The 19,662-nt window shown below is 59.4% G+C and overlaps 1 protein-coding gene across 7 annotated transcripts in view; it reads left to right on the top strand.

Moving 5' to 3' along the window:
- The window catches only part of LOC137453893 (interleukin-13 receptor subunit alpha-2-like), a 34,451-nt gene extending 18,504 nt beyond the window's left edge, over positions 1–15,947 (top strand). The window contains exons 3-11 of one of the 7 annotated variants that reach the window (XR_010990478.1): positions 1,377–1,528; positions 3,557–3,710; positions 4,625–4,745; positions 7,497–7,681; positions 8,313–8,470; positions 8,863–8,918; positions 10,053–10,197; positions 11,654–11,756; positions 15,629–15,716. Coding sequence is in view for 6 of the 7 variants with exons in the window: in XM_068163576.1 (XP_068019677.1) it covers positions 1,377–1,528; positions 3,557–3,710; positions 4,625–4,745; positions 7,497–7,681; positions 8,313–8,470; positions 8,863–8,918; positions 10,053–10,267; positions 11,654–11,756; positions 15,629–15,674 (1,190 nt within the window). In the remaining variant the exon portion in view is untranslated. Of the gene's footprint in view, positions 1–1,376; positions 1,529–3,556; positions 3,711–4,624; positions 4,746–7,496; positions 7,682–8,312; positions 8,471–8,862; positions 8,919–10,052; positions 10,268–11,653; positions 11,761–15,628 lie in introns of those variants that run through there. The other 6 variants (XM_068163576.1, XM_068163581.1, XM_068163577.1 and 3 more) reach the window with 6 other exon arrangements.
- Positions 15,948–19,662: the final 3,715 nt, after the last annotated feature.

Here is a 19,662-nt window from a genome sequence, read left to right on the forward strand (position 1 = left end):
GTTTTGGTCTTTGTTTTTCATTAATCTTCAGTCTCCTTGGAAGGAAAGATTTGAGGCAATCTGGGTGATTGCTGCCTCTTATTCTTAACATCAATTTCCCTGGCAGCCTCCTGTGAGCTGTTGTCCTCTGGTGCTGAACAAAAATGTTTGCAAGGATGCTTGCCCTGACAGTTGGCAAATGCCATCAACTAGAAGCAAGCACACAAAGAACTTGAGAAGGACTCCCAGGTCCACCCCAGGACTCTGCTTTTGCTTAAAACACCTTGGAAAAGAGTGTCCAAGGTGTGGCATTCACAGACTGCATCAGGCTGGGAGAAACCCTCCAAGGGCATCCTGTCCAAGCCCTGCAGGCAGCAGGGACAGCTCCAGCCAGAGCAGGCTGCACAGGGACACAGCCAGGCTGAGCTTGGATGGCTCCAGGCATGGAGCCTCAAGCACCTCCCTGGGCAGCCTGTGCCAGTGTCTCACCACCCTCCCTGTGCAGAGCTTCCTCCTGATGGCCAACCTACCTCTGCCCTGCTCCACTTCCAAACCCTTGTCCCTTGTCCTATCCCCACAGCCCCTTCTGAACAGTCCCTCCCCAGCTGCCTGCAGCTCCCCTGCAGATAGTGAACTGCAGCTCTGAGGTCTGCCTGGAGCCTTCTCTTCTCCAGGCTGAACAGCCCCAACTCTCCCAGCCTGTCCCCATAGCAGAGGTTCTGCAGCCCTCTGAGCATCTTCATTGCCTCCTCTGGATCCTCTCCATCAGCTCCAAGCCCTTCTTGTGTTTGGGCTCCACAGCTGGCCCCAGCCCTGCATGTGAGGTCTCTCCAGAGCAGAGCAGAGGGGCAGGATCCTCCCTCTCCACCTCTGCTTTGGATGCAGCCCAGGCTGCCCTTGGCCTTCTGTGCTGCCAGTGCCCAGTCCTGGCTCCTGCCCAGCTTCTCCCCCCCAGCACCCCCAAGGCCTTCTCTGCAGGGCTGCTCTCAATCTCTCCACCCCCAGCCTGGGTTGGGACCGAGGGTTGCCCTGAGCCAGGGGCAGGACCTTGCATTTTGCCTTGTTGAACCTCCTGAAGTTCTCCTCAGCCTCCTCTGCAGCCTGCCCAGGTGCCTCTGGATGCTCTCCTGCCCTTCAGTCCTACCAAGCACACCACTCAGCATCGTCTCTTTGTACCATTGTTTGTGCTTTTTCAATGGTCCTTGAGAGTCTTCTCTAAGCATCATCCACAGCTGTTTGTTGGGGGTGGGCAGGAGCAGAGCTGGTGCAGGTTTGCTGAGCATAGGCAGGGCTGGGGCCAGCCAAGGGCTGCCTTTAGCAGCTCACCAAGGGCAGGAATTGGTTTGTTCATTTCTTTCCCACACTCTGCCTAACCCTCTGCTGCCTTTCCAACGCAGTTGCCCCACCACGAGACCTTCAGATCACTGACCCTGGGCTCTTAGGTTGTCTGGATATTGAATGGAAACCTCCTGCCAGTCTGCAAAGCTTCAATGACTGCACAGTGACCTACAAGTTTGAGCACCACAACGCTGGGGACAGGGACTGGAAGGTAAGGGAAAGCACATCCTTGTAACTCATGGAGTGGGTTGGATTGGGAGGGGCCTCAAAGCTCATCCAGCTCCAGCCCCCTGCCATGGGCAGGGATCCCTCCCACCAGCACAGGCTGCTCAGGGCCTCATCCAGCCTGGCCTTCAACACCTCCAGGCAGGAGGCAGCCACAGCCTCCCTGGGCAGCCTGTGCCAGAGTCTCCCCAGCCTCACTCTCAACAATTTCTTCCTCATCTCCAGGCTCAATCTCTCCTCTCCCAGCTCAAAGCCATTGTTGCTCAGCCTGGCACTCCCAGCCCTTGTCACAAGTCCCTCCCCAGCTCTCCTGGAGCCCTTCAGGTCCTGGCAGGCTGCTCTGAGGTCTCCCTGGAGCCTTCTCTTCTCCAGGCTGCACAGCCCCAACTCTCCCAGCCTGGCCCCACAGGGGAGGTTCTGCAGCCTCTGCTCATCTTGGTGGCCTCCTCTGGAGCCTCTCCAGCAGCTCCAGGTGCTGCCCAGGGGCTGCTCCACGCTTGCAGGTTGGGGTTGTGCCTCTCATCAGTTACAGGACTCATTGTCCCTTCTCTCTTTGATCATCTCATGTCACTATCATCTCATGTCTCCTTCTCTGGAGACTTTCAAGACCCATCTGGATGTGTTCCTGTGTGACCTGTGCTGGATGTTGTGGTCCTGATCTGGCAGGGGGTAGGACTGGGAGATCTCCAGAGGTCCCTTCCAGCCCCTGACATCCTGTGGTGTGTGATACTCACAAGTGCCTTTCATCTGCATCTGTGCTGGTGTCCTGCTCAGCCCTCCCTGCAGGGGATGCCTCCAACCACAGTCTGCTCTATCTTGTTGCTGACATCCTGTGGGGTGGAGGGACTCGAAGCAGGGCTGGGCAGTGCAGGTGGTACAAGAGTGCTGGAGAAACACTGGGCAGGAGAAGCAGGGCAGAAGTGTGAGGAAGCATTAAAGCACACAGATGAGCCTGCAGACACTTGGGAGGGGCAGGGACCTGCTTGAGAGGGTGCAGCAAAAGACTAGGGAGGTGGTTAGGGGTCTGGAGCATCTCTCTTATGAAGGAAGGCTGAGGGGCCTGGGGCTTTTCAGCCTGGAGAAGAGCAGCCTGAGAGGGGATCTATCAATGCTTATCAGTGCTTCCAGGGTAGGTGTCAGGAGGAGGGGACCAGGCTCTTTTTAGTGGTGCCCAGTGACAGGGCAAGAGGCAATGAGCACAAAAACTGAACATAGAATCACAGAGCTGTCAGGGCTGGAAGGGACCTCAAGGCTCAGCCAGTCCCAAGCCCCTGCCATGGCCAGGGACACCTCACACCACAGCAGGTTGCTCACAGCCACCTCCAGCCTGGCTGCAAACACCTCCAGGCAGGAGGCTTCCACCACCTCCCTGGGCAGCCTGTGCCAGGCTCTCACCACCCTCATGGGCAACAACTTCTTCCTCACAGCCAAGCTCAATCTCCCCACTTCTAGCTTTGCTCCATCCCCCCCAGTCCTATCCCTCCCTGACACCCTCACAAGTCCCTCCCCAGCTTTCTTGGAGCCCCCTGCAGATCCTGGAAGGCCACCAGAAGGTCTCCTGGGAGCCTTCTCCTCTCCAGCCTGCACAACCCCAACTCTCTCAGGCTGTCTCCAGAGCAGAGCAGCTCCAGCCCTCTGCTCCTCCTCGTGGCCCTGCTCTGGACACCTTCCAGCCCCTCCAGAGCCTTCCTGGCACAGAGGCTCCAGAACTGGACCCAGAGCTCCAGGTCCATAAGAAGTTCCATCTAAACATGAGCACGCACTTCCCTGAGGGTGCTGAGCCCTGGAGCTGGCTGCCCAGAGAGGTTGTGGAGTCTCTGGACACATTCAGAACCCCCCTGGATGCATTCCTGTGCAGACTGCCCTGGGTGATGCTGCTCTGGCAGGGGGGTTGGGCCGGATGATCTGCAGTGGCACTGTGAGCCTCTACCAGCCTGTGACCCTCTGGAATGGTAGCAAACTGTGCAGCCCCCCAGGACACAAGGGATGCTCATCAAGTCTGTCTTCCAACCAGGTTATTTTCACTAGGAAGCTAAAACTGAGAGTTGGGTTTGACCTCAGCAGGACTGTTGAAGTGAGGGTGCAGACCCTGGTGAGAGGACGCTGCACCGCTGACGTGGAGGTGCACAGTGGCTGGGCTCATGCCACCTTCCAGCTCCCACTGCAAGGTGAGCAGCAGCCTCCAGCCCCTGGGGCATTCTGCACTTTGCATCAGCCTGCTGCATGACTCACTGCTGGCCTGGGGCTTGCTGCCTGCTGCAGGGCTTGAGCAGACACCGGAGCACCTCTGCCTCCCTGGCTGTGCTTGATGGGTACTTGGAGCTTATTTCCCTCTGCTTGTAGCCAGCTCTGCTGGGCTGCCCTGCAGGAGCTATTGCAGGGCTTGGTGAGGTATCAGACAGACCCCAGAGCACCTCTGCCTCCCTGGCTGTGCTTGATGGATACTTGGAGCTTATTTCCCTCTGCTTGTAGCCAGCTCTGCTGGGCTGCCCTGCAGGAGCTATTGCAGGGCTTGGTGAGGTATCAGACAGACACCAGAGCACCTCTGCCTCCCTGGCTGTGCTTGATGGATACTTGGAGCTTGTAGCCAGCTCTGCTGGGCTGCCCTGCAGGAGCTATTGCAGGGCTTGGTGAGGTATCAGACAGACCCCAGAGCACCTCTACTTCCCTGGCTGTGCTTGATGGATACTTGGAGCTTATTTCCCAATGCTTGCAGCCAGCTCTGCTGGGCTGCCCTGCAGGAGCTATTGCAGGGCTTGGTGAGGTATCAGACAGACCCCAGAGCACCTCTGCTTCCCTGGCTGTGCTTGATGGATCCTTGGAGCTTGTAGCCAGCTCTGCTGGGCTGCCCTGCAGGAGCTCTACTTCTGGCTGGCAAGGTCAGTTCTGCATCCTCCTGCTCTAAATCTCGTGAGCTGGCTGTTGTGGGAAGCAGAGCACTCGGCAGCCAAGCCCTCTAAGACTGGTGGCTGTCCCTCTTGTCCTTTGTTGCCTTTCAAGTGCAGCACACAATCACTGTGATGGTCCTGCTGGGCCTGGCTGGGGGCTTGCTCAGTGATTCAGTTCCCTTCTCATTTGACAGGAAAGCAGGAATCAGAGGTTCAGAATTTCCACTGCATCTACCATAACTGGGAATACCTGAAGTGCACTTGGCAACCAGGGCTGCTTGCTCCCCGAGGTGCCCATTATGGGCTGTACTATTGGTATGTATTGGGAATGTAGGGAGGCATCCAGGCAGCAGTCAAGGGACCTCTCAGGGCGCTGATGCTGTGGCAAAAATGCTTCGATGGCTGGCAGTGCTATTGCACAGCCCACCCAGAGGGGGCAGAAATGATGTGCCTCCTGGCAAGGAAATGCCCAGTCCCTGCTTGCTGCCATAAAGCCAGGCTCTGCTGATCTTCTAGGACAACAAAGCTGTGATGGTCTAGAGAACAGGGCTGGGGAGGAGCAGCTGAGGGACCCGGGGGTGTTCAGTGTGGAGGAGGCTGAGGGAGAACTCATTGCTCTCTACAGCTCCCTGAAAGGAGCTTGGAGTCAGGTGGGGTTGCTCTCACCTTGAGTCCTGTGTCCAGTTCTGGGCTCCTCAGTTTTAAGAAAGATGTTTTGATGCTGGAAGGTGTCCAGAGGAGGGCAACAAAGCTGGGGAGGGGTCTGGAGCACAGCCCTGGGAGGAGAGGCTGAGGGAGCTGGGGTTGCTTAGCCTCTCTACCTGAAGGGAGGTTGTAGCCAGGTGGGGGTAGGTCTCTTCTCCCAGGCAGCCAGCACCAGAACAAGAGGACACAGTCTCAAGCTGTGCCAGGGGAGGTTTAGGATTCCCTCTCTCCAGCTCTGGCCATGCTGCTTTGGATGCAGCCCAGGCTGCCCTTGGCCTTCTGTGCTGCCAGTGCCCAGTGCTGGCTCCTGCCCAGCTTCTCTCTCAATCTCTCCACCCCCAGCCTGGGTTGGGACCGAGGGTTGCTCTGTTTGCCTTTTGCTGCAGACAGCTGGATCATTCTGCCTGCACATTCCCCTGGGTGCCAGTGCAGGTGTCTTCAAGAGGAGCCCATCAGCAGGAGGTTCCCAAGCTCGGTGAGGCCTGTATAAAGGGCAGGGCTTCCTGGCAGCTTAGCAGTTTCAGCCTTTAAACATATTTTCATCCTTGGCAACTTAATAGTTTTAGCCTTTAAGTGTATTTTGATAGCCTTAGCTCACCTCACACAGGCTGCCAAGGGCACCACACTTCCCCTTTCTGCTGCCTAATGGCCTGCAAGAAAAACAAAGCCAGGCTTAGTGGGCTTGGACAAAGTCAGTCCTGTTCTGTCTCTCAGTTCCTCTGATGTTTTGCTCTGAAATCATTTGGTTCTATGCTTTCTGCGGAAAACCAGAGCTGCTTTTAATAGTTTCCATGTAGCTCTTGGAAAGGGCCTTCAAAGCAGAAATGCTGACTTGAGGCCATGCTGCTAACTGCAAAAAGTTTCTTGAAGGAAATCATGGAAAAAACCCTAAGCCAGAAAGCCTCCAGCAACCCAACCCTTGCTTCACTGCCTGTAACGAGCCCAGGCTCTGAGAGGGAGTGGGGCCCCTGCCGTGGCATCCTCTGATCTCTGGCTGTTAGGGGTTGCAGCACTGCCACCTGAAGTCTTTCCCCCAAAGAGGATGTGCTGGGCAGGAGACCTTCATTAGGTGCAGACTGCCAGGGGTGGCTCCAGCCTTGCCTCAAGGCCACTGACCCCTCAGAGCCTCCAGAGGCAACAAGGAACCACTGCATCCTAGAACACAGCACTGCTGAGCTTGGAAGAGACCTTTCAGATCATCAAGCAAGCTCACTCAGAGCTCACAATCCCACCAGGTAGCTCAAGGCCTCATCCAGCCTGGTCCTGAGCACCTGAACAGGAGGCAGCCACAGCCTCCCTGGGCAGCCTGTGCCAGAGTCTCCCCAGCTTCTCAACAATTTTTTCCTCATCTCCACTCTCAATCTCTCCTCTCCCAGCTCAAAGCCATTGTTCCTCAGCCTGGCACTCCCAGCCCTTGTCACAAGTCCCTCCCCAGCTCTCCTGGAGCCCTTCAGGTCCTGCAAGGCTGCTCTGAGGTCTCCCTGGAGCCTTCTCTTCTCCAGGCTGCACAGCCCCAACTCTCCCAGCCTGGCCCCACAGGGGAGGTTCTGCAGCCTCTGCTCATCTTGGTGGCCTCCTCTGGAGCCTCTCCAGCAGCTCCAGGTCCTTCTTGTGCTGGGGGCCCAGAGCTGGAGGCAGTGCTGCAGGTGGGCTCTGAGCAGAGCAGAGCAGAGGGGCAGAATCCCCTCCCTGTGCTGCTGCTCTCCCTGCTCTGGCTGCAGCTCAGCACTCAGCTGGCTCTGGGCTGCCAGGGACCAGTGCTGGCTCCTGGGCACTCTGTCACCACCTGACACCCCCAAGGCCTTCTTCTCAAGGCTGCTCTTGAGCCACTCCTCACCCAGCCTGGATTTGTGCCTGGGATTGCCCTTCCCCAGGTGCAGGACCTTGCCCTTGGCCTTGTTGAACTTCATGAGGTTGGCTTGGCACCACCTCTGTAGCCTATCCCAGTCCCTCTGGATGGATCCTTCCCTCCTGCTTCAACCACACCACACAGCTTGGTGTCTCCTGCAAGCTTGCTGAGGCTGCCTCAGTCCCAGTGCCTGTGTCTCTGACCGAGATGCTGGTGCCAGTGCCGACCCCTCAGGGACTCTGCTTGTCACTGCTCTGCATTTGGACATGGAGCCACTGACTGCAGCTCTCTGAGAGCAGCCCTCCAGCCAGTTCCTTACCCGGCCAGTGGCCACCCCTCAAGCCCAGGCGCTTCCCACCCCAGTGTCCGATGTCTCCCACCCTGCTTTGTGTGGCAAGCCAAGGGGGTGACCCTGCAGGCTGAGGCTCAGCCTCACAAGAGAGGCCTTCCCCAGGCAGTACCTGCCACAGCCATGCTCTTTTCCCTCTCCCTGCTCTCCTGACACTGCTCAGGTACGAGGGGCTGGACCAGGCAGCGCAGTGTGAGGACTACATCCAGGAGCATGGCATCAACACAGGCTGCAGGCTGCAGAACCTGAGCCAGGCGGAGTACAAGGACCTGAGCATCTGTGTCAACGGCTCGGGGGCAGCCGCCCTGCTGCGCCCTCTCTACGTCACCCTCCGGCTCCAGGACCTGGGTGAGGCTGGCAGCAGAGCAGCAGGGCTCCAGGGGCCCGCCTGGCCACCCCCCAAGGCTCAGGTCTTGCAGGAGGGGGCTCCAAGAAAGGCTCTGGCAGCTGGGATGTGGCCTGGGTGGGTTTCCCCCTGGAGAAGAGGAGGCGTGGGCTGTGCCATGCGGTTTCCAGCGGTGCTTGTGGGTGGGCAACACCACTTGGCACCCGCCCTGGGGGCTCAGTGGGTGCCTCCAGGCGTGCACTTGGCAGCTGAGCAGCTTGGGACACAGATGGCCTGCGGGGCAGGTGGCAGAGCAGCCGCAGGGGGGTTGGCCCGGGCAGCACTGCCCCGGCGCTGGGGGTGGCTTCCATCCGCCCCTGAGCCGCAGCTCTGCTCCTGCAAGCGCGGGAGAGACCCTTGAGCTTTGCTCTTCAAACCAAGCTGGGGGCTGAGGAGAGCTGAGTGCCAGGTGTGCTGGGGTCTGCTGTGGCTTGCAAAGCCAGCAGGGGCAGGGAGGGGAAGCACAGCCCAGCACGATACGACTGCTCTTTACTGTGGGCCCGAAGGAGCCTTCCCTGGCGTGGGCACTGCCTTTCCCAATCAAACTCAGCTCTTTGCACCTCTCGACCTGCTCTCTCCTTGTTGCCCTCCCAGCCAAGCCCTCGCCCCCCACGCAGCTGGTGGTTTTCATGTCTGCAGCTGAGGAGCTGCAGGTGGCCTGGAGCCCCCCGGGCGGCGAGACACCTCCCCAGTGCCTGGAGTACGAAGTGCAGCTGGCAAGAGATCCCAGGGAGGCCAAGGCTGCCTGGATGGTAGGGACCCCACTGAACGTGGCACGGGGAGGGGCAGCAGTGTGGGAGCCCTGGCTGGTGGGCAGCACTGGGCGCAAGGCACACTGCAGGGGGGGAGCTTGCCCAGCATCCTGGGCACTGTTGGCTGCCCTGTGTGTGGGCTGGGCAGGGATGCTGGGTGGTGCTGCTGCTGCCATCACCAACTGGCTGCATCCCACGGGTCCTGGGGTGCATTAGAAGGGCTGTGGTTGAGAGAGGTTCTCCTCCCCCTCTGCTCTGCCCTGCTGAGGCCACAGCTGAAATCTTGTGTCCAGCTCTGGGCCCCTCAGGTCAGGAAGGAGCTCAGGGAACTGCTGGAGAGAGTCCAGCACAGAGCCACAAAGATGCTGAAGGCAGTGCAACATCTTCCTCAGGAGGAGAGCCTGAGGGAGCTGAGGGCTCTGGAGCTTGGAGAGGAGGAGCCTGAGAGGTGAGCTCCTTGCTGTTGCTAAAGCTGTGCAGGGGGAGTGCCCAGAGGCTGGAGCCAGGCTCTGCTGGGTGCTGCCCAATGCCAGCACAAGGGGCAGTGGTGGAAGCTGAGGCAGAGGAAGTGCCATGGACACAGGAGGAAACATTTTGTCCCTGTGAGGGTGCCAGAGCCCTGGAGCAGGCTGCCCAGGGGGGCTGTGGAGTCTCCTTCTGTGGAGATCTTCCAAGCCCACCTGGCTGTGTTCTGTGTGAGCTGCCCTGGGTGACCCTGCCCTGGCAGGGGCTTGGACTGGGTGATCTCTGGAGGTCCCTCCCAGCCCCTGGCATGCTGTGACTCTGTGACTCTTGCTGGCACCCTGAGCTCCAGCTTTAGCCTTTGCTTGGGCAGAACAGATGCCAGCCCAAGGCTCTGAGCAGTGGCAGCCTCAAGCCTGCTGCCTGTTCTCTCAGGAAGCTGCCACTGCAGAAATGCAGAGGCTGTTGTGCTGTGCTTACCTGAGCTGTGCTGGCCCAGCCTGGCCCAATGAAGCCATGCTCCTAAATCCCTCCAGAGAGGTGGCCTGGGACACATCTTTTGTGCTTGGTCCTTTTCCCTTCTGCATTCTCTAGGTGCAGCTTTGACAGCACAAATGGCAAAGCCTCATGAATTGTAGGAGCACCTGGAGGGAAGCTTCTTCTCTAATTGCTGTGTTCTACACAAGAGTCTTCTTAGCTGCTTTAATGGAAGATTCCCTCATTAACAAATGGCAAACAGCCATGATGGCAACCCCCAGAATGGAGATTCATCTCTATCATCATCTTATTGGCTTTAGCTGCTCCAAAATGAGGATGAAATTCTTCAGAACTGCCAAATCACAGAATCCCAGAAGAGATCTGGTTGGAAGAGACACCTCCAAGATCATCCCACCTTCAACCCAGCCCTGACAGCCAACACTAAACCACGTCCCCCCTGAACACCCCCAGGGAGGGTGGCTCCCCCCCAGCCCTGGGCAGCCCATCCCAAGGTTTGAGAAGGCTTCCAGTGAAGGGTTTGCAGAGCCTGGGGATGGTGTCCAGGAGCATCAGGCCGTGGCAGAGAGCTGCTGGTGGGGGCATGTAACTCCTTAACCCTGTGCTCTCTCTCTTCATTCCTCAGTCTGTGTCAACCCAGATGGAGACAGCTCTGTCAATTCCCAGAGCAAACCAGAGCCTCACTTCTTGTGTTCGTGTCAGGGGGAGGACAAACATCTTGTGTGCTGACCAGGGCTTCTGGAGTGACTGGACAGAGGAGTGCTTCTCTGGTAGGGAGCCCAGAGCAACCAGCATCTCTAGAGAGCCTGCTTGGGACCAAGTGCTGGTCCAGCCCTGCAGGTGGGATCCTGGTTTAGCTACACCTTCCAGCTGCTCCAGCACAGCCATTCAAACAGCTTTGCAGCCCTCCAGCACTGAGGGCAAGCCTTGGGAACAGAATGTTTCTGCAGCACTGCCTGGGCACAGCTGTGCTGGAGGTGTGCCAGAGAGGGCACACAGTCCTCATCCTGCTGGCTGCCCTGCACCATGGATCAGCTGCTTTCCTCCCCATGGTCTCTGCAGGGCTGTCCCCACGTGCAGGATGCAGAGGGCAGGGAAAAGACACCCAGTGGTGGCTACACAGATAGCTGCAGGGGGCTACAGGAAAGCTGGGGAGGGACTTTTGAGGGTGTCAGGGAGGGATAGGACTGGGGGGGATGGAGCAGAACTAGAAGTGGGGAGATTGAGATTGGCTGTGAGGAAGAAGTTGTTGCCCATGAGGGTGGTGAGAGCCTGGCAGAGGTTGCCCAGGGAGGTGGTGGAAGCCTCCTGCCTGGAGGTGTTTGCAGCCAGGCTGGAGGTGGCTGTGAGCAACCTGCTGTGGTGAGAGGTGGCCCTGGCCATGGCAGGGGGCTGGGGCTGGATGGTCCTTGAGGTCCCTTCCAGCCCTGGCAGTTCTGTGATTCTCTCTGTGGGATGGATGGGACCCTGGGGGAGCAGCTTGCCCTGCACAGTAACATGTACCTGGCATGGATCATAGAATCAGGGAATGCATCAGCAGGGACAGGCTGCCCAGGGAGGTGGTTGAGGCTCCATCCCTGGAGGTGAGGCTGGACAGGGCTCTGGGCAACCCGATCCGGTGGAGGATGTCCCTGCTGCCTGCAGGGGGTTGGGCTGGGTGAGCTCTGGAGCTCCCTTCCAACCCAACCCATTCTATGATTCATGATTCTGTGATCTCCAACTAGATCAGGCTGCTCAGGGCCCCCTCAAGTCTGACCTTGAATATCTCCAGGGATGGGGAGATCTGTAGTAAATATAAAGCTGTGCAGGGGGAGTGCCCAGAGGCTGGAGCCAGGCTCTGCTGGGTGCTGCCCAATGCCAGCACAAGGGGCAGTGGGGGAAGCTGAGGCAGAGGAAGTGCCATGGACACAGGAGGAAACATTTTGTCCCTGTGAGGGTGCCAGAGCCCTGGAGCAGGCTGCCCAGGGGGGCTGTGGAGTCTCCTTCTGTGGAGATCTTCCAAGCCCACCTGGCTGTGTTCTGTGTGAGCTGCCCTGGGTGACCCTGCCCTGGCAGGGGCTTGGGCTGGGTGATCTCTGGAGGTCCCTGCCAGCCCCTGGCATGCTGTGATACATATCTGTAAGGTAGCAAACCTGGGCACAGGGAGTTTGCACTGCAGCCCAGGGCTTGTAAGAGCTACCAGAGCCTCTTCTGGCCTTTCCTCACCTGCTGGGTTTGTTTTTGCAGAGTACAGGAAAGGGGACAAGCAGCTGCTTATCCTCATCCCAGTCATCCTGAGTCTGTCCAGCAGCCTCATCATATTTATGTTGCTTGGCCAGTGCAGGAAAAGGTAGGTGCCAGGGCAGCCTCTTGTGTTAGCTGCCTGGCTCAGAGCCCAGGGCTCTTGCTGGATCTCTGTGGGGAAAGGAACTTTTGCCTCCACTTCCCAGTGCCCCAACGAGGCCTGGCAGTGGCACAGCTCAGAAAGGCAAATGGTTGAACTGTTCACAGCCACCACAGTGACAAAGGCACTGCCTGCAAGGTGCCCTCAGGGCAGGAGCCCCTGGGTCAGCCCTGGCACACAGACCCCGACCTTTGCTGCAGCTCTGAGAGAGCAGAAATGCAGCACAAGTTCAGCCCCGGGCTGCAGGCACAGAGCTCACCCAGAGAGGTGTCCCTGGGCTGGAGGAGCAGCAGCACAGCCTGGGACCAGCCCTGGCTCTGCTTCTCCTCTGCTCTCAGCTGCTGCTGCCCCATGCTGCACCTCTGCTGCTGCCCCATGCTGCACCCCTGCTGCTGCCCTATGCTGCACCTTGCTGCTGCCCCATGCTGCACCTCTGCTGCTGCCCCATGCTGCTCCCCTGCTGCTGCCCCATGCTGCACCTCTGCTGCTGCCCCATGCTGCACCTCTGCTGCTGCCCCATGCTGCACCCCTGCTGCTGCCCCATGCTGCACCCCTGCTGCTGCCCCATGCTGCACCCCTGCTGCTGCCCCATGCTGCACCTCTGCAGCTGGCCCATGCTGCACCCCTGCTGCTGCCCCATGCTGCACCCCTGCTGCTGCCCCATGCTGCACTCCTGCTGCTGCCCCATGCTGCACCTCTGCTGCTGCCCTATGCTGCACCTTGCTGCTGCCCCATGCTGCACCCCTGCTGCTGGCCCATGCTGCACCCCTGCTGCTGCCCCATGCTGCACCCCTGCTGCTGCCCCATGCTGCACCCCTGCTGCTGGCCCATGCTGCACCTCTGCAGCTGGCCCATGCTGCACCCCTGCTGCTGCCCCATGCTGTACCTCTGCTGCTGGCCCATGCTGCCCCATGCTGCTGCCCCATGCTGCACCTCTGCTGCTGCCCCATGCTGCACCTCTGCTGCTGCCCCATGCTGCACCCCTGCTGCTGCCCCATGCTGCCCCATGCTGCATCCCTGCTGCTGCCCCATGCTGCACCCCTGCTGCTGCCCCATGCTGCACCCCTGCTGCTGGCCCATGCTGCACCTTGCTGCTGCCCCATGCTGCACCTCTGCTGCTGCCCCATGCTGCACCCCTGCTGCTGGCCCATGCTGCACCCCTGCTGCTGCCCCATGCTGCACCCCTGCTGCTGCCCCATGCTGCACCTCTGCTGCTGCCCTATGCTGCACCCCTGCTGCTGGCCCATGCTGCACCCCTGCTGCTGGCCCATGCTGCACCTTGCTGCTGCCCCATGCTGCACCTCTGCTGCTGCCCCATGCTGCACCCCTGCTGCTGCCCCATGCTGCCCCATGCTGCATCCCTGCTGCTGCCCCATGCTGCACCCCTGCTGCTGCCCCATGCTGCACCCCTGCTGCTGCCCCATGCTGCACCTTGCTGCTGCCCCATGCTGCACCTCTGCTGCTGCCCCATGCTGCACCCCTGCTGCTGGCCCATGCTGCACCCCTGCTGCTGCCCCATGCTGCACCCCTGCTGCTGCCCCATGCTGCACCCCTGCTGCTGGCCCATGCTGCACCTCTGCTGCTGCCCCATGCTGCACCTCTGCTGCTGCCCCATGCTGCACCTCTGCTGCTGCCCCATGCTGCACCCCTGCTGCTGCCCCATGCTGCACCCCTGCTGCTGCCCTATGCTGCACCCCTGCTGCTGCCCCATGCTGCACCTCTGCTGCTGCCCCATGCTGCACCCCTGCTGCTGCCCCATGCTGCACCCCTGCTGCTGGCCCATGCTGCACCTCTGCTGCTGCCCCATGCTGCACCCCTGCTGCTGCCCCATGCTGCACCTCTGCTGCTGGCCCATGCTGCACCTCTGCTGCTGCCCCATGCTGCACTCCTGCTGCTGCCCCATGCTGCACCCCTGCTGCTGCCCCATGCTGCACCTCTGCTGCTGCCCCATGCTGCACCCCTGCTGCTGCCCCATGCTGCACCTCTGCTGCTGCCCTATGCTGCACCCCTGCTGCTGCCCCATGCTGCACCTCTGCTGCTGCCCCATGCTGCACCCCTGCTGCTGCCCCATGCTGCACTCCTCCTGCTGCCCCATGCTGCACCCCTGCTGCTGCCCTATGCTGCACCCCTGCTGCTGGCCCATGCTGCACTTCTGCTGCTGCTCCATGCTGCACCTCTGCTGCTGCCCCATGCTGCACTCCTCCTGCTGCCCCATGCTGCACCCCTGCTGCTGCCCTATGCTGCACCCCTGCTGCTGCCCCATGCTGCACCTCTGCTGCTGCCCCATGCTGCACCTCTGCTGCTGCCCCATGCTGCACCCCTGCTGCTGCCCCATGCTGCACCTCTGCTGCTGGCCCATGCTGCACCTCTGCTGCTGCCCCATGCTGCACCTCTGCTGCTTCCCCATGCTGCACCTCTGCTGCTGCCCCATGCTGCACCTCTGCTGCTTCCCCATGCTGCACCTCTGCTGCTGCCCCATGCTGCACCTCTGCTGCTGCCCTATGCTGCACCTCTGCTGCTGGCCCATGCTGCACCTCTGCTGCTGCCCCATGCTGCACCTCTGCTGCTGCCCCATGCTGCACCCCTGCTGCTGCCCCATGCTGCACTTCTGCTGCTGCCCCATGCTGCACCTCTGCTGCTGCCCCATGCTGCACCCCTGCTGCTGCCCCATGCTGCACCTCTGCTGCTGCCCCATGCTGCACCTTGCTGCTGCCCCATGCTGCACCTCTGCTGCTGCCCCATGCTGCACTCCTGCTGCTGCCCCATGCTGCACCCCTGCTGCTGCCCCATGCTGCACCTCTGCTGCTGCCCCATGCTGCACTCCTCCTGCTGCCCCATGCTGCACCCCTGCTGCTGCCCTATGCTGCACCCCTGCTGCTGCCCCATGCTGCACCCCTGCTGCTGCCCCATGCTGCACCCCTGCTGCTGCCCCATGCTGCACCCCTGCTGCTGCCCCATGCTGCACCTCTGCTGCTGCCCCATGCTGCACCTTGCTGCTGCCCCATGCTGCACCCCTGCTGCTGCCCCATGCTGCACCCCTGCTGCTGCCCCATGCTGCACCCCTGCTGCTGCCCCATGCTGCACCCCTGCTGCTGGCCCATGCTGCACCTCTGCTGCTGCCCCATGCTGCACCTTGCTGCTGCCCCATGCTGCACCCCTGCTGCTGCCCTATGCTGCACCCCTGCTGCTGCCCCATGCTGCACCTCTGCTGCTGCCCCATGCTGCACCCCTGCTGCTGCCCTATGCTGCACCCCTGCTGCTGCCCCATGCTGCACCTCTGCTGCTGCCCCATGCTGCACCTCTGCTGCTGCCCCATGCTGCACCTCTGCTGCTGCCCTATGCTGTACCTCTGCTGCTGCCCCATGCTGCACCCCTGCTGCTGCCCCATGCTGCACCTCTGCTGCTGCCCCATGCTGCACCCCTGCTGCTGCCCTATGCTGCACCTTGCTGCTGCCCCATGCTGCACCTCTGCTGCTGCCCTATGCTGCACCTCTGCTGCTGCCCCATGCCATGAACTGGCTGTGGAAATCCCTTTTTGCTGTCATCAGGGATGCACTTATCCCCCCTTGGTAGCTGGAAGCATGGAGGCTGAGAACCAGCCTCCTCCACCTTTGCTTGTAAAATGCTTTGGCTCCTGAAGTCCAAACCAGGGGCAGCTGCTGTCTGGGAGACTGTGGAACGTTTCTTGCATCCCATTGGTGAGGGTGGGTGAGGATGCTGTAGAGGGGTGCTGGGGGTGCTGTAGAGGGGTGCTGGGGGTGCTGCAGCACCTGCAGCTGTCTCTCAGTGCAGGGACAAACAGTCTGTGCCCATTTCAGGTCCCCTGCAGGGAAGCTACCCTTTGATGCCTCCATGGGAAGCTAACTCTCTTGTGGCTGCTGTGTCTCTCGTGCTGGATGGATTGCTCTCAGAACATCACCCAAGAAGAGCTGAGAAGCCCTAAGCTTTCCACAGCCCACAAGGATTGTGCCTGTCTGCTGCCATCTGAGAGCCTGGGTGCTGCAATTCAAGTCCAAGGAGAACACTGGGGAGTTTCAAACTGAGTCTGGAGCAAGCCCCTGGCCGCAGGAGAAGGGAGCAAAAGGAGGCAGCAGAAAGTGCCCTGAATAAAGCCAGCAGGTTGCTCTGTTGGGGGTAGAGGTTTTCTTAAGGACTCCAGAAATCTGTCAGCAGGACATCCACTGAAGGGTGGCACCTCACAGCCATGAGCTCCTGGACTCATGGAATGGGTTGGCTTGGAAGGGACCTTAAGGTCCAACCAGCTCCAGCCCCCTGCCATGAGCAGGGACCCCTCCTACCAGCACAGGCTGCTCAGGGCCTCATCCAGCCTGGCCTTCAACACAGTATCACAGTATCACAGTGTAACTAAGGTTGGAAGAGAGCTCAAAGATCATCGAGTCCAACCTATCAACACAGACCTCATGGCTAGACCATGGCACCAAGTGCCACATCCAATCCCCTCTTGAACACCTCCAGGGGTGGGGACTCCACCACCTCCCTGGGCAGCACATCCCAATGACCAATGACTCTCTCTGTGAAGAACTTTCTCCTCACCTCCAGCCTAAACTCCCCTGGCACAGCTTGAGACTGTGTCCTCTTGTTCTGGTGCTGCTTGCCTGGGAGAAGAGGCCAACCCCCACCTGGCTACAACCTCCTTTCAGGTAGTTGTAGAGGGCAATGAGGTCTCCCCTGAGCCTCCTCTTCTGCAGGCTAAGCAACCCCAGCTCCCTCAGCCTCTCCTCACAGGGCTGTGCTCAAGGCCTCTCCCCAGCCTCATTGCCCTTCTCTGGACACCTTCAAGTCTCTCAATGTCCTTCCTAAACTGAGGAGCCCAGAACTGGACACAGGACTCAAGGTGTGGCCTAACCAGTGCTGAGCACAGGGCACAATGACCTCCCTGCTCCTGCTGGCCACACTCTTCCTGATGCAGGCCAGGATGCCCTTGGCCTTCTTGGCCTCCTGGGCACACTGCTGGCTCATGTTCAGGCAGCTGTCAATCAGCACCCCCAGGTCCCTCTCTGTTTGGCAGCTCTCAGCCACTCTGACCCCAGCCTATAGCTCTGCATGGGGTTGCTGTGGCCAAAGTGCAGCCCCTGGCACTTGGACTTGTTGAATGCCATCCTGTTGGCCTCTGCCCATCTGTCCAGTCGGTCGAGGTCCCTCTGCAGAGCCCTTCTGTCCTCTAACTGACCAACATCTGCTCCCAGCTTGCTGTCATCTGCAAACTTGCTGATGACTGACTCAATGCCCTCATCCAGATCATCAATGAAGATGTTAAAGAGCACAGGGCCCAGCACTGCTCCCTGGGGCACACCACTGGTGCCTGGCTGCCAGCTGGCTGTGGCACCATTCACCACCACTCTCTGGGCTCAGCCTCCAGCCAGTTCCTAACCCAGCTCAGAGAGCTGCTGTCCAAGCCAGGGGCTGACAGCTTGGCCAGCAGTTTGCTGTGGGGGACAGTGTCAAAGGCCTTGCTGCAGTCCAGGCAGACCACATCCACAGCCTGCCCCACATCCACCAGGCAGTCACCTGGGCATGGAAGGAGATCAGGTTGGAGAGGCAGGACCTGCCCTTCCTAAATCCATGCTGGCTGGACCTGAGCCCTTGGCCATCCTTCAGGTGTGCAGTTATTGCCCCCAGGATAATCTGCTCCATCACTTTCCCTGGCACTGAGGTCAGGCTGCCAGGCCTGGAGTTTCCAGGTTCCTCCATCCGACCCTTCTTGTGGATGGGGACCACCTTGGCCAGTTTCAGTCACCTGGGACCTCTCCAGTGAGCCAGGACTGGAGGAAAACGATGGAGAGCGGCTTGGCAGCTCATCTGCCAGCTCTCTCAGCACCCTAGGATGGATCCCATCCGGTCCCATGGACTTGTGAGTGTCCAAGTGGCTCAGCAGGTCCCCAACTAATTCCTCATGGATTACCAGGGCACTACTCTGCTCCCCGAGCCCATCGCCCAGCTCCGGAGGCCACTCCTCCTGAACTCCTCCTGCCTGGCTGTTAAACACTGAGGCACAGAAGGTGTTCAGGACCTCAGCCTTTTCCTCCTCTGCAGTCACTGTGTTCCCCTCCAGGTCCAATAAGGAGTGGAGGTTCTTCCTGCCCTTCCTTTTAGTGCTGATGTATTTGTAACAATGCTTTTTATTGCCTTTCACAGAGCTGTTCAGCTTCAGATCCAGCTGGGCCTTTGCCTCCCTAATTTTATTCCTACATAATCTAACAGCTTCCTTGAACATACCTGGAGAAGCCTTCCCCTCCTTCCAAAGGTGATACAGCCTCTTCTTCCCCCTTAAATCCTCCAGGAGCTGCTTGCTCATCCAGGCCCAGAGCCTTCCCCTGGGCTCATCTTTCAGCACGTGGGAACTGCCAGTTCCTGTGCCTTCAAGAGCTCCTGTTTGAAGTAGGTCCAACCATCCTGGACCCCTTGGCTCATGAGGGCTGCTACCCAGGGGACTTTACAAATAAGTTTCTTAAACAGGCTGAAAACACCTCCAGGCAGGAGGCAGCCACAGCCTCCCTGGGCAGCCTGTGCCAGAGTCTCCCCAGCCTCACTCTCAACAATTTCTTCCTCATCTCCAGGCTCAATCTCCCCTCTCCCAGCTCAAAGCCATTGTTCCTCATCCTGGCACTCCCAGCCCTTGTCACAAGTCCCTCCCCAGCTCTCCTGGAGCCTTCAAGCACTGGAGGGGTACAAACTCGTGCCACTGTACCTTACCTTGCTCTCACCTCCTCTTCCTTTGTCCCCAGCCACTGCTCAGAGCATCTAAATGCTGGATGTGAGCTACCTGAGCTAATGCCTTCATGAGCAGAGATGGCTGAGCTGTGGCAAAGCTGAAGCAGGGAGGCCATGAGAGACATTCCTGCTGTAGGAAGTCCTGAGGAGAGCTGCTGCCAAGGCCTGGTGCTTCAGGGCAAAAGCAAGGGTCACTCTGCCACAGGCACTGTGGCAACTGCTCCAGGAAGAAGGTGCTGGTGCCAGAGCTGAGGGAAGCACCCAAGGCTGTTTGCTCAGGTGATGAAACTGCTGGAGGAGATTTGAGGAAGGATGGTTTGAGAAAGTGGTGATGAGGAATCAATTAAGAAATCAGCACTGGAGGAGACAGAATCACAGAATGGGAGGGGAGGAGGGACCCAGAGCAGGGGCACCCAGGGTAGCCCAGGCTGCCACTGCCCATAGCCTGGCAATGGCCTTCAGCCTGGGGCTGTGCTCTGTCCCTGGACATCAAACCTGGTTCTGCAGAGGTTGAAAAGTGGCCAACCCCTGTCTGTCAGGACATTGGCAGCATGCTCTGAGCATCTCTTAGCAGGACTTCAGAGAAGGTTGGGCACTTGCAGTGCATTGTCTGCCAGGTGCCTGCAGGGAGGGTTGTGGCTGGGGGCTTCCAGGCATGGCTGAGGTGAGCTGAGACTTCCTGCCTGGCATTGCAGGTGGCTAAAGAGAGTCACTTCTCTCAGCTGCTGGAGCTGAAAAGACAGCCACAGGAACAAGAGTTGACCTGGTTCTGCCTCCTTGAGCATCAGAAACTCACCAAGAAAGAAACAAAGATCAGGCAATGACCTGACCTTTAATTAGCCTCAGTGCTTCGACTCAGCTAAACCTACCTCATTACTGCTGAAACTGGGACCAGGCCTGAGATCAAAGGATCACAGAATGGAAGGGGTTGGAAGAGACCTCTGCAGATCCAGTCCAAGCCCCTGCCAGAGCAGAGTCCACCAGGACAGGGCACTCAGAACACATCCAGCTGGGGCTGGGAAGGCTCCAGAGCAGGAGACTCCACAACCTCTCTGGGCAGCCTGCTCCAGGGCTCAGCAGCCTCACACTCAAGAAGTTGCTCCTCATGGTCAGAGCTTCC

Source organism: Melanerpes formicivorus, unplaced genomic scaffold (genome assembly GCF_026170545.1).
Source record: "Melanerpes formicivorus ecotype bairdi unplaced genomic scaffold, bMelFor1.0.p_v2 SCAF_73, whole genome shotgun sequence".
Lineage (NCBI taxonomy): Eukaryota > Metazoa > Chordata > Aves > Piciformes > Picidae > Melanerpes > Melanerpes formicivorus.